This window comes from Triticum aestivum, chromosome 5A (assembly GCF_018294505.1).
Source record: "Triticum aestivum cultivar Chinese Spring chromosome 5A, IWGSC CS RefSeq v2.1, whole genome shotgun sequence".
NCBI lineage: Eukaryota > Viridiplantae > Streptophyta > Magnoliopsida > Poales > Poaceae > Triticum > Triticum aestivum.
Genome location: NC_057806.1, coordinates 208,055,173 through 208,068,581, shown reverse-complemented (window position 1 = coordinate 208,068,581; position 13,409 = coordinate 208,055,173). Strand labels below are relative to the sequence as shown.

Here is a 13,409-nt window from a genome sequence, read left to right as displayed (position 1 = left end):
CTTCGATAGTCTTGGAGGTAGGAAGTATTGCTTGGTGATTGTGGATGACTACTCAAGATACACGTGGGTGTATTTCTTCAAGAGGAAGAGCGAGACCCAACAAACCGTCATTGACTTTGCAAATGAAGCACAACGTCAACACAATGCAAAGATCTTGACAATAAGAAGTGACAATGGCACCGAGTTCAAGAACTACACCTTGGATGAGTTTCTTAGTGATGAGGGGATCAAGCATCAATATTCCGCACCTTACACCCCTCAACAAAACGGTGTTGCGGAGAGGAAGAACCGGACGTTGATGGATGCGGCAAGGACCATGATGGCGGAGTTCAAGTCTCCGTACAACTTTTGGGCCGAAGCCATCAACACCGCGTGTCATGCATCCAATCGGCTCTACCTCCGCAAGGGCTTGAACAAGACTCCATATGAGATACTCACCGATAACAAGCCCAACCTCAAGTACTTCCGGGTATTCGGGTGTAAGTGTTTCATTCTCAAGAAAGGTGTTCGGTTGTCTAAATTTGAGGCTATAGCTTATGAGGGCATATTTGTTGGTTATGCTACAAACTCTCATGCTTACCGTGTCCTCAATAAATCCACGGGACTTATTGAGGAGACGTGTAACGTGGAGTTTGATGAGAATAACGGCTCCCAAGTGGAGCAAAGTGGCACTTGTGATGTAGGTGATGAAATTCCTCCCCAAGCCATAAGAAGAATGGGTGTTGGCTTTATCCTACCCATTGAGGAACCCCTTGTGGCCGAAGGAGAAGGACAAAGCTCCACTCAAGTGGAGCCATCACCAACCCAAGGCCCACACGCTTCCGAAGAACAACATGAAGGTCCTCATCCTCAAGAACATGACCAAGGGCAAGATCACGCTCAAGACGGTGTTGACACATCAAGTGATGCCCAAGGTCAAGTTCTCTCCTTCGAGCAAGTTCAAGACCAAGAACAAGCTCAAGACGACGCTCAAGATGATCAAGTGACCACTCCTCGTCTCACCCCCGAGGAGGAATTGGAGCGTCGTGCCGCCAAGGTTGCTTCCAAGCTCTCCACCAAGGATCATCTCATGACGAATGTGCTTGGAAGCTTAAGAAAGGGGGTAAGCACTCGTAGACAATTAGCAAACTATTGTGAGCATCACGCGTTTGTCTCTTGTGTGGAACCCCACAAGGTCTATGAGGCGCTAGAAGATCCGGATTGGCTCAATGCCATGCATGAAGAACTCAACAACTTCGAGCGCAACAAAGTGTGGAGATTGGTGCCAAGACCGACGGGGAATCACAATGTCATTGGAACCAAGTGGATATTTAAGAACAAGCAAGATGCCCATGGGATTATCATTCGCAACAAGGCTCGTTTGGTAGCACAAGGCTACTCCCAAGTCGAGGGTATCGACTACGGTGAAACCTTTGCTCCCGTTGCTCGTCTTGAATCTATTCGCATGTTGATTGCTTATGCTTCTCATCATAACTTTAAGTTACAACAAATGGATGTGAAGAGTGCTTTTCTTAATGGTCCTATTAATGAATTGGTTTATGTCAAGCAACCCCCCGGGTTCGAGGATCCCTACTTTCCCGATCATGTGTATCAACTCGATAAGGCACTCTATGGCCTTAAACAAGCCCCACGTGCGTGGTATGACCACCTTACCGAGTTGTTACAAGACCGTGGTTTTGAAGTTGGGCTAATAGACCCCACTCTTTTTACTAAGAAGGTCAAAGGGGAGTTGTTTGTGTGCCAATTATATGTTGATGATATCATCTTTGGTTCCCCTAACAAAGCTTTCAATGAGGAATTTGCCGCTCTCATGACCTCAAAGTTCGAGATGTCTTCCATGGGAGAGTTGAAGTTCTTTCTAGGGTTCGAAGTGAAGCAAAGAAGAGAAGGAACCTTCATCAACCAATCCAAATACACTCAAGACATGCTCAAGAGATTCAAGCTAAGTGACGTCAAGCCGGCTTCCACTCCAATGCCCACCAAGTGCCAACTTGACATAGATCCCAATGGTAAAGTGGTGGATCAAAAGGTATATCGCTCCATGATTGGATCCTTGCTTTACCTTTGTGCATCTAGACCGGATATCATGTTGAGTGTGGGAATTTGTGCACGGTTTCAAGCCGCACCTAAGGAAAGTCACTATGTGGCGGTCAAACGAATCTTTCGATATTTGGCTCATACCCCAAACTTTGGCTTATGGTACCCAAGAGGATCAAACTTCAAGCTTGTAGGGTACTCGGATTCCGATTGGGCGGGAGACAAAGTGGATAGGAAGTCCACTTCCGGAGGGTGCCAATTCCTTGGTTGCTCTTTGGTAAGTTGGTCTTCCAAAAAGCAAAGTTGTGTGTCTCTCTCGTCCACCGAAGGCGGAGTATGTAGCAGCCGGTAGTTGTTGTGCACAACTCCTATGGATGAGGCAAACTTTAAAGGATTACGGTGTCACTTGTGACAAAGTGCCTCTTTGGTGTGACAATGAAAGTGCCATCAAGATCTCTCTCAACCCGGTGCAACACTTCAAGACGAAGCATATTGAGATTCGGTATCACTTCATCCGGGATCACATTAGGCGAGGAGAGATCGAGCTCAACTATGTCAACACTCATGACAACCTTGCAGATATTTTCACGAAGCCCTTGGATGAAGCAAGATTTCGCGAGTTAAGGCATGAGCTAAATATCATTGATTCGAGCAATGTGGCTTGAACCCTTGCACACCCCACCACGCTCAATTTGTTGTCTAGTTTAGGTGTAGGCATGGACATAGGGGGAGTGTTGTTCTCTAAATGAACTCTTCCTCCCCCCATTATGCATAAATTGATCAAGTCTTTCACTTTAGCCATTGTTGATGGTACTTGTGTTTCAAAGACGAGTTTTGGTCATGGGCCCAAGGTTAAAATCTTCGCGACGCTATACCTCTTGACTCAAACATAGGTGGCATCGGCCACCGCCCTCGCTTGAAGAGGTGTGTCTTGGCTGTTTGCTGGTGTGCTCTCTCTTCTTGCCTTTTTCTTTTCCTTTTTTTGAGCTAGGCCTTGTTGTTTGGTTGCCGTGGCATGCTGGGCGGTACTACCGCTGTGGTGCGCGGTACTACCGCTTATAAGCGGTACTACCGCCCCCCAGCGCGGTACTACCGCTGAGGGACGGGACCAGGGGGTTATATCGGGGCAGGGGGAGGTTTCTTCTCCCCCATACCCATTCACTTTGCCCCCTCGTTCCTCTTCCTCTCTCTCCAGCCTCGCCACGCCGCGGGAGGGCTCCGGCGGGTCTTCGTCTCCGGGGCATCCCTCTTCGTTTCCTTCGGTGGAGTCGATCCCCACCTCGTTTTCTTGCCATGGATGCCGATATTGCCCCCGTTCCTTCTCTCCCTTTGTCTTGTTTTCAGATTTTGCTTCTTAGGGGGAATGGTGGTTGCATCTCTAGATTTTTGGCTAAATCTAGGCTTGAGTAGGTTGGAGAAGGCAACTAGACTATCTGGATTAGAGTTTGGTAGGAATATTTTTGAATTTGGCAGGCCGGTAGTGCCGGATCTGACCACGGTAGTAGGAAACCGCTGTTTCTCCGCCTCGAGCAGTACTACCACTCTCGTTGGCGCGGTACTACCGCTTGACCTCGAGCGGTACTACCGCTCTCTTTGGAGCGGTACTACTGCTTGGGCGGTACTACCGCGGGCATGTCAGGTACTACCGCTGCTTGCCAAATTCCATCATATTCCTGCCTTACCTTGATCCTTTTTGTTGTGTTTGTTGGCTTATGCTCGTTCTTTCTGGTTGTTTTGCGTTTTCTTGTGTTTGGCTCCAGGTGATGAACATCCTAAGCATCAAGCTCGCCATATCAACCCCGGGCGTGCAAGATTAAAACGCTACCGCACCTCTGAGCAAGCAGGTGGTTCCTCTAGCACCCAACCGCCACCAGCAGGTGCATCCGCAAGTGTTCCTCCACCTCCTCAGCAGTCGAAGAGATCCGCCACCAAGCCAAAAGGGAAGACTGTGACTGAGATGACTGCCAAGGAGTTTTGGGAAAGGCGTCGCCGCAATCCCTATGAGGTGGACCAAGAACCCACTTTGGTCAACCGCCCGTTCTGGAACCGATTTCAGTTTGCCATCTATTTTGATGTGATCAAGGCCAAGAAGAATCTCTTTGTTGATGTTCGCTCCATTGACACTGATGCTATGGAGAAGGACCCTGAGTACTTTGGTGAAGCCCTTCAGATGTGCACTCAGCTGAACATTCTCAGGATCATGCAGTTCAACAAGGATTTCGATGCAGATTTGGTGGCTCAATTCTTTGCTACCGTTCATCTTGGAACGGATGCCGACAGGACTCTGACTTGGATGACCAATGGCAAGTTGCTTTCCGTCAAGTGGAAGGCCTTCATGGAGTTACTTGATGTGGAGGATCGTGGGCTTGAGACTTCAGTCGGTTTCCGCCCTCACCGCAATGCTACGTCCACTCACAAGCAAGCCCTTTGGCCCTACTGCATTGTGAAAGTTCACCCAGCGACTAAGAAGAAAACCTATGAGCTGTCTCCGTATCTGGACATTCTTCATCGTATCTTCCGTGAGACTCTCTTCCCTCACATCGGGAATCTGGATATGGTCCACTCTTATCTCGTGGACATGCTTCTTTTCTGTCAGCATGAGAAGGAAGCAAACACTGGAGAGAGCCTGGATATTTCTCATGTCATGTGGTCTGAACTTCTCTCTGTCGTGTCTGAGCGCAAGTGCCCGATATATGGTCCATTCATCATGAGGCTCATTGCGAGGGCCTGGGCACAGATCTATCCCAGAGTGTTGTTGGAAACTGGAGACTTGGTTTCCCATAAGATCAAGCGTCTGAGGAAGAAGGACAATTGGGTCACCCCAGCGCCTCAAACCAGGGGTCCGTCTGCTACTGCCATGGAGACCGAGGGTGGGGCTGCCACTGATGATCACGAGGAGGACTTTGGGCCCTCTAGTGCAGAACCTTCGTAGGCGCAGAAGCTTAAACGCAAGATGAAGAAGATTTTCTGCATGGAGTCTCATGGTCAGTACATGACTCATGTGGCGGAGAAGCATGCCAGGGTGTGCCACAAGGAGCTCATGTGTCAGATGGGAGCGACAGTTGCCAGTGGTTCTGAGGGTCAGATCACTGAAGAGGAGGAATGGATTCATCAGCATTGCCCTTGGACCGACTCCGACGCTGAGCAGTTTTCGATCAACGACGAAGATGCAGACGATCACGCTGAGATGTGATGTTCGAGATCCTCAGCTTGCCATCATCTGGAGTCGTAGCGTCACTCTTTGGCCTTTTTGGTGTATCGCTGCCAAAGGGGGAGAGAGTGTAGGGATTTGTGTTGTTGTCGTGCTTTGTGTGTGTTGTCTTGTGGTTTCTTGTGTGTTCTCTCGGTGTCTTTGTTTGGTTTGGTTTGGTGCCTGCGAGACCTAAGTTCTAGACATATGGTGTGAGACATATGCTCCCTATCGCTACACTATTACTTATGTCTATTCAGTACTGTAGTATATTATGAGTTGCATGCTTGTCCTGTTTTATACTCTTCTCTCATATATCTTGTGCTCAGAATTGTTGGACTATAAAATATAGGGGGAGTGTTGATCCGGATGTGTGTGTCTTGCTTTCCTAATGCTCCTCTAACTAGGTGCACACATTCAGGGGGGAGCCCGTCTATATTTTCTAGTTCTTAGTTTTCCTACTATTATATCTTTTCCTTGTGCAAATCCCTAGTTGTCATCAATCCACCAAAAAGGGGGAGATTGTTGAGGCATATCTCTCTCGAGGTAGCAAATCCCTAGTTGTCATCAATCCACCAAAAAGGGGGAGATTGTTGAGGCATATCTCTCTCGAGGTAGTTTTGGTGATTGATGACAACATGTTTGCGGACTAATCATGTGCTTTGAGTAGTTCACAGATTCATCCTTGGCACGAGACGTTTTCTTTCCTTCGGAGTGTCATTCAAGATGGTGTAGCTCTTTCGTTTCTCTTTTGGTGGACTAGTTGCGTAGAGGGCACCGTACTATCAAGAGGGGGTCCGTTGGGGTATTGCATGGGTGGAATCAACACGTACACGTCAGCTTCTCACCCTCTAAGCTCTTCCACTTCTTTGGAGAGATCTCTTCTCTTTTCTGTGTCCTGTCTGGGTTCCAGCGGTAGTACCGCGCAACCCAGCGGTAGTACCGTTGAGGAGTCACAAGCGGTAGTACCGCTCCACAGCGGTAGTACCGCCCGTGACTCCACAGCAGTACTACCATTGGCCTGCCTGGCACCACCGCCTCGTCCTCAGCCTCGATGGAGAGATCTTCTCTCTCTCTTCTGTGTCCCAGCGGTAGTACCGCACAACCAGCGGTAGTACCGCCGAAGGGTCACAAGCGGCAGTACCGCTCCACAGCGGTAGTACCGCCTGTGACCCCGTAGCTGTACTACCGCTGGGCTGTCTGGCTTCTACCGCTTCGACTCGAGGGCTCTTTTTCTTGTGTCGGATTTTGCGGCACTAGTTGTGGTAGTAGAGGTGGTAGTACCGTTTCGGAGCAGTAGTACCGCCCTTACCACCACGGTAGTACCACGCTGGGTCCAGATCCCTGTTGCTCTTCTCTGTGCGGCAGTACCGCTCGCTGGAGCGGCAGTACCGCTGGCTCAGCGGTAGTACTGCCCCCTTTAGCGGTACTACCGCCCTGTGCGGGGCTGGTTGGTGGGGCAACGGTTGGATTGTTGCCCCCACTATAAAAGGGGTCCCCTTCTTCTCCTTTAACTTACCTATTCCCCCTCAAGCTCCATTAATGCTCAAGCTCCATTAAATGCTCCAAGCTCCATTTTTGCCCGATCTATCTCTCTAGCCAATCAACCTTGTTGATTTGCTCGAGAGTGGTTGAGAAGGCCCCGATCTACACTTCCACCAAGGAATTTTCGTTTCCCCCACTCATCCCTAGCGGATCTTGTTACTCTTGGGTGTTTGAGCACCCTAGACGGTTGAGGTCACCACGGAGCCATAGTCCATTGTGGTGAAGCTTCGTGGTTTTGTTGGGAGCCTCTGATTAAGTTGTGGAGAGTGCCCCAACCTTGTTTGTAAAGGTTTGGTTGCCGCCTTCAAGGGCACCAATAGTGGAATCACGGCATCTCGCATTGTGTGAGGGCGTGAGGAGAATACGGTGGCCCTAGTGGCTTCTTGGGGAGCATTGTGCCTCCACACCGCTCTAACGGAGACGTACTTCCCCTCAAAAGGAAGGAACTTCGGTAACACATCCTCGTCTTCACCGGATCCACTCTTGGTTATCTCTTACCTTTACTTGTGCAAGCTCTTTAGTGTTACTTATCTTGCTTGCTTGTATGCTTGTTGTTATTGCATCATATAGGTTGCTCACCTAGTTGCACATCTAGACAACCTACTTTGATGCAAAGTTTAATTTGGTAAAGAAAAGTTAAAAATTGGTAGTTGCCTATTCACCCCCCTCTAGTCAACCATATCGATCCTTTCAGTTGCACAATTATAAAGTTAAGAAATCTAGAAATTATCAATGCTTGAATGTGAGAAATCTTCTCTTTGGTACTCTTATGTGAAATTGGATCGCATGCTTTAGAGAGAGATAATTAATCTATCAGATGATGGTGTCATGGTGATATATACAGTAACATGGATTTAAGATGTTGATAAGAATCTTGTATATTGTGCAATATAATTGACCAATTCCAACATATATAGTCATTGTTTGCATTTTACTGCCAGGAAAAAATCCATTGGTTTGCTTTTAGTTGCTTAATCTGAAGAGAAGAGGGGAAGAAAAAGGTAGGACAAATGCAAATGGAAATACAAAAGGTACATGAAAAACATTGCCTAGAGGTCAAATGAAATAAATTTTGTATTGCAAAGTAAGGAATCCAACATCACGTACTTGCACTGGAATTAAGTTGCTGCATACGCTGCTGGAATCAAGTCATTGTTCTGTTGGTACCTTATCACCCCATTGAAACTGAAGATATGGTATAGAAGGATGTTATTTGACTTAAGAATGTTGAATGAATTTGGGATTATATAATATACATGATTGGCTTCAGATTTATAACATCAATATATTGCATCTATAACAGATTTGCTACCTGTCAAGTAGATGGTTAAAAAACTTTCTCCTTGGTCACTCAGGATTTCCTTCTCGGAAAGCATATATGTAACACCCTCGATGCGGCTATATCTCCCACGTGTCGAAGCACGACTTAGAGGCATAACCGCATTGAAAGCAATGTCACAAGTGAGGTAATCTTCACACAACCCATGTAATACATAAGGGAAAGAGATACATAGTTGGCTTACAATCGCCACTTCACACAATACATGAATAAAGCATTACATCATCCAGATACACACAAGGTCCGACTACGGAACCCAAAATAAAAGAAGACTACCCCAAATGCTACACAGATCCCCGATCGTCCCAACTGGGCTCCACTACTGATCAACTGAATAACGGAACAACATAATGAACACGATCTTCATCGAGCTCCTCCTTGAGCTCTGTTGCGTCACCTGCACGGTATCATCGGCACCTGCAAACTGGTTTTGGAAGTATCTATGAGTCACGGGGACTCAGCAATCTCACACCCTCGCGATCAAGACTATTTAAGCTTATAGGAAGGGTAAAAGGTATGAGGTGGAGCTGCAGCAAGCGACTAGCATATTTGGTGGCTAACATATGCAAATGAGAGCGAGAAGAGAAGGCAAAAGCACGGTCGAGAATGTATGATCAAGAAGTGATCCTAGAACACCCTATGTCAAGCATAACTCCAACACCGTGTTCACTTCCCGGACACCGCCGGAAAGAGACCATCACGGTAACACATGCGGTTGATGCATTTTAATTAAGATAAGTTTCAGGTTTTCTACAACTGGACATTAACAAATTCCCATCTGCCCATAACCGCGGGCACGGCTTTCGAAAGATCAAATCCCTGCAGGGGTGTCCCAACTTAGCCCATCACAAGCTCTCATGGTCAACGAAGGATATTCCTTCTCCCAGGAAGACCCGATCAGACTCGGAATCCCGGTTACAAGACATTTCGACAATGGTAAAACAAGACCAGCAAAGCCACCCGAATGTGCCGACAAATCCCGATAGGAGCTGCACATATCTCGTTCTCAGGGCACACAGGATTGTCCAAGGTTCCGGTAGGCCAGCCCAGAGTTGCTCCTGGTGGCCACCGACAGCTGACAGGTTGGACCAACACTCAGAGGAGCACTGGCCCGGGGGTTTAAATAAAGATGATCCTTGAGCCGGCCGACCCAAGGGAAAGAAAAGGCTAGGTGGCGAATGGTAAAACCAATGTTGGGCCTTGCTGGAGGAGTTTTATTCAAGGCGAACTGTCAAGGGGTTCCCATTATAACCCAACCGTGTAAGGAACGCAAAATCAAGGAACATAACACCGGTATGATGGAAACTAGGGCGGCAAGAGTGGAACAAAACACCAGGCATAAGGCCGAGCCTTCCACCCTTTACCAAGTATATAGATGCATTAGTATAATAAGAGATATTGTGATATCCCAACAAAAATCCATGTTCCAACATGGAACCAACTCCAATCTTCACCTGCAACTAGCAACGCTATAAGAGGGTCTGAGCAAAGCGGTAACATAGCCAGACAATGGTTTGCTAGGACAAGGTGGGTTAGAGGTTTGGCTTAACAATATGGTAGGCATGATATAGCAAGTGGTTGGTATCGCAGCATAGGCAAAGCAAAAGAGCGAGCAACTAGCAAGCAAGGATAGAAGTGATTTCGAGGGTATGGTCATCTTGCCTGAGATCCCGCAAGGAAGAAGAACGAGTCCATGAAGAAGACAAATGGATGTAGATGAACGGATCCTCACAACTCCGGAATGAAACCGAAGCTAACGCGAGAAGTAACCCGGAAAGCAGCAAACAACATAGTAAACAACCATCACATAAGCATGGCAAGATGCACAACCAAGTATGATGCATGTCCGGTTTAAATAGGCATGGCATGGTAAAGGGCACAAACAAAACTACAAGTTAAGTGGAGCTCAATATGCAACGAGTTGCATATTGACGGAACACCACATGACTTATTTAGATATCTCTCGGTTATGTACCCAACAATATTAAATGTTGTTAAACATGGCAAGAGGTGAAACATGAGTAGAAAGCAAAACTATACTATCTAAACAATTTAAATGGGGTCGGATATAACAAACAACAAATCCGGTAAATCCCCATATGCAATTATCAATTTGGTGCAACAACAATTTTAAACATTTAAATGTTATTATCATGATGCGAATGACATGTGCAAGAATTATGCAAGTTTTAAAGAAAATGTTGATAAGAGCATTATATGGAGCATTTGTCATCGTGGCGGAAAGAAAGGGTGCCACGGCAACGTTCCAGTTCCGGAAACTCGATTGAGATGCCGGTGGAAAAGAACAAGTGTGACGGGAGCGTGTCATGCGAAGAACGGTGGGGTGCTCCCGGTTACCGGGTTCCCACGTGTCGACGGCATGGCAACGAGGAGGAACAACTAAGGTTCACGGGCGAATACAACAACCAACCATGCATCTCATACAACACATGCATTCGGTCCACGGGCGTCGTCTCGGGGTTATACCTTTGGAGCATGCAAAGGGGACGGTTCTCGTTCGTAAAGGGAAGTAGGTGTTCTCGCGACGGCGATAGTGGAAGTAGTCGTTCTCGCATGCTCTAGGGTCGACGGTAGAGGTTCTCGCGATCTCGGCGATGGTAGTGGGACATGTTTTGGAGCGGAAGTAGAGGTTCACGTTTCGTAGTCGTTCGGGGTCGCCGATAGTTGTACACATTCGTTGTTGGACTTGACGGATCCGATGCATCCGGGCGTAGTGGTACATGTTCGTTTTTCGGAGAGGTACTTGGCGTTCTTCGGTCATAGGTACTTGACGTTTTTGCTACCCGGGTCTTCGGCGACGGTCGTTGTACACATGACGTTGGGGTACTTGTCGGATCCAAGAGGTACTTGGCGAAATGCACGTCGACGGTAGTTTACTCGTCGGTGATAGTGGAACTTGGTGCATCCAAGGTACATGTCTTTGGTGAAGGTAGCCGTACATGCCCGTAGATGAACTTGTCGGGTCTGCGACGTCTTGGTACCTGGCGTCCTTCGACCTTGAGAGAGAAGAAACCGAACCGCTACGGTGCACGATGAGGAGGGTCCTGCAGCAACAAGAGGTCGACGGAGGTGGATGCGCTACTGGTGTGCGACGAAGGCAGCGAGGCCATGGAGGCGCAACAGCGAAGCAGGGCTCGCGAGCAGAGGAGGAAGACACGACGCTGGTGCAAGGGACATGGCGAGCTGGTCAACGCGGAGCGGCGAGGAGACAGGGGCTCACGACTCGCGCGATGCAGGGGAGCTTGGCGCGACTCTGACGAGGGGGCCGAACGGGGTAGGTGGCGCTCGGCGTACTCCGGCGAAGCGGCGATCTCCTGGCGAGGCGGCGACGCACCTGCTGGCTCCTGGAGTGGCGAAGCGACAGGGACCGGCGAAGTGGCGCCCCGGCGGCCGTGCTTGTGAGGCAGAGGTCGGAGGAGGGTCGGCAGGGGCGCGGGCAGGTCATCTACATAGGTGGCCGGCAGGAAGAAGGGCAACGGGCGTGCGCCTCCAGGCGGAGCTCGAGCTCCCGGCAAGAAAGACGAACGGGGAGGAGATCCGGGCGCGGTTCTAGCGGGGCCGCACGAGGAGGAGTGGACGAGGGAGATCGGGCTCGAGGGAATCGGGCGTGGGCGATGGGGATCGCTAGGAGGCGGCGGCAGAGGAAAGGGTCGAGGGAGAGAGTGGGCATCAAGGGAACGTCTCCCTGAGCTGACGTTGCGAGGAGGAAACGAAGGGGATGAGGGGATCGATCGGGATGGGGTTTCACTCGGGCCTAGGGTTAGGTTAGGTGGGCTGGGGAATGGATGGGCCTAGATGCGGGCTAGGGTTAGTAGGCGCCGGCTGAGCTAATGGGCCGGCCGGGTGGCCGAAGCCCAGGTAGCTGCTGCTGCTGTTACTTTTCTATTTCTTCAGACAGAAATACAAAAAGGAAAGAGCAGGAAAAAAAGGAGAGGAGCTAGAGAAATATAAAAATATACTCGTGATCCTGAAAATGTGCTTCATTTAACAAAATTGGTTTGGAGATTTTTAAAGGAAGTAAAAATAATTCAAGTTTGAATTCAATTCAAACTCGAACCATTTTAAACCCTAACCAAAACAATTCCAAAAGAGATGAAATTAGACAGGGAGGCTAGGTACACTGCGTTATAATATTGAGGCAAAGATGAACATTAAAAGAAAAGGGAATGTGACACTTGTCAAAAGAAAGAAGTAGGGGGAAGGAGAAGGTGATGAAGCAAGATTCATGCATGGAACATGCAACAACTTAATATGTATGAAAAAAACACAATGCACATGATGACATGATGAAATGCAACATAAAATAAAAGGGCAGGCACAAATGAAACACACGGCGAAACTGGGAACATATGGAAGTCTTCTCGAGTATCGGTCTCGGGGCGTCACAATATAAGCATGAAATACAAAGTCAGTCGCCACATATTAGTTCATACAAATGCAAGCCAAGAGAAGTCAACCCACATGGACAGTGTCCGTTTGTAGGAGTTTGCAGGAGATCTAGCCCAGCGACACCATGGCATGCCAGCTCTGAAGTGAACAACAATTTAATCCCCGCCTGATCAGCAAAATAGAAAATAAACAAACATATAAGAAGATGACAATTTACAGAAATTTGTGATAAATATTTTCTGTTGAGATTTAATTATGAGAAAAGGTGCTAATGGCCCGCCTTGAAAAGAATTGAAAGGGATCACAAAATATAAAAATGGAATCAAGAAAGTAATGAGTATACATGGGAATTTAATTTGGATTGAAGGGAATTCAAATAGCAATACTAGAGAAGAAAATGGTCTGATGGATACAATTCCTAACCAAAAGCAGATTGTTGAAATCCCGCGGAAGCAAATCGGAAATAAATTTTGAAGGCACCAAACATATCTTATAGGAGGTGACCGAGCGAATGATAAGGATACACTTTAAACTGGACATGTTCGTACGAATGTGAAATGTGGTTTCTAGTCACCAACGACAAGCTAGCAACATGAAGAAAATAATGAAATAGATTAAGGCAAGTAAAATACTTTGGAGTCATCATCTTAGTTTCATAGAAGTACGTATGGAAGCAGGGATTTGAATTAAACATCAGTACAAATGGGGAGTTAGGACGGAAAAATATTAGGTTTAAAGGGCAGAGTTGGATCAATAGATCTAATATATTTAGTACTACTAACAAGTGTAGAAACTGAAGATTTTGGCTCGGCACATAGAATAACAATTTTGGTTCCATAATATCTGGATAAAGTAAAAGGAAAGGCAAAGGGAAAGAAATCACCGCAA

At 47.6% G+C, this 13,409-nt stretch overlaps 1 protein-coding gene across 1 annotated transcript in view; it reads right to left on the bottom strand.

Moving 5' to 3' along the window:
- LOC123101271 (WAS/WASL-interacting protein family member 2-like) overlaps positions 1–11,242 on the bottom strand; it is a 38,579-nt gene extending 27,337 nt beyond the window's left edge. The window contains exon 1 of the mRNA XM_044522795.1: positions 11,164–11,242. Within this exon, the coding sequence (XP_044378730.1) occupies positions 11,164–11,242 (79 nt within the window). The remainder of the gene's footprint in view (positions 1–11,163) is intronic.
- Between the last annotated feature and the right edge of the window lie 2,167 nt (positions 11,243–13,409).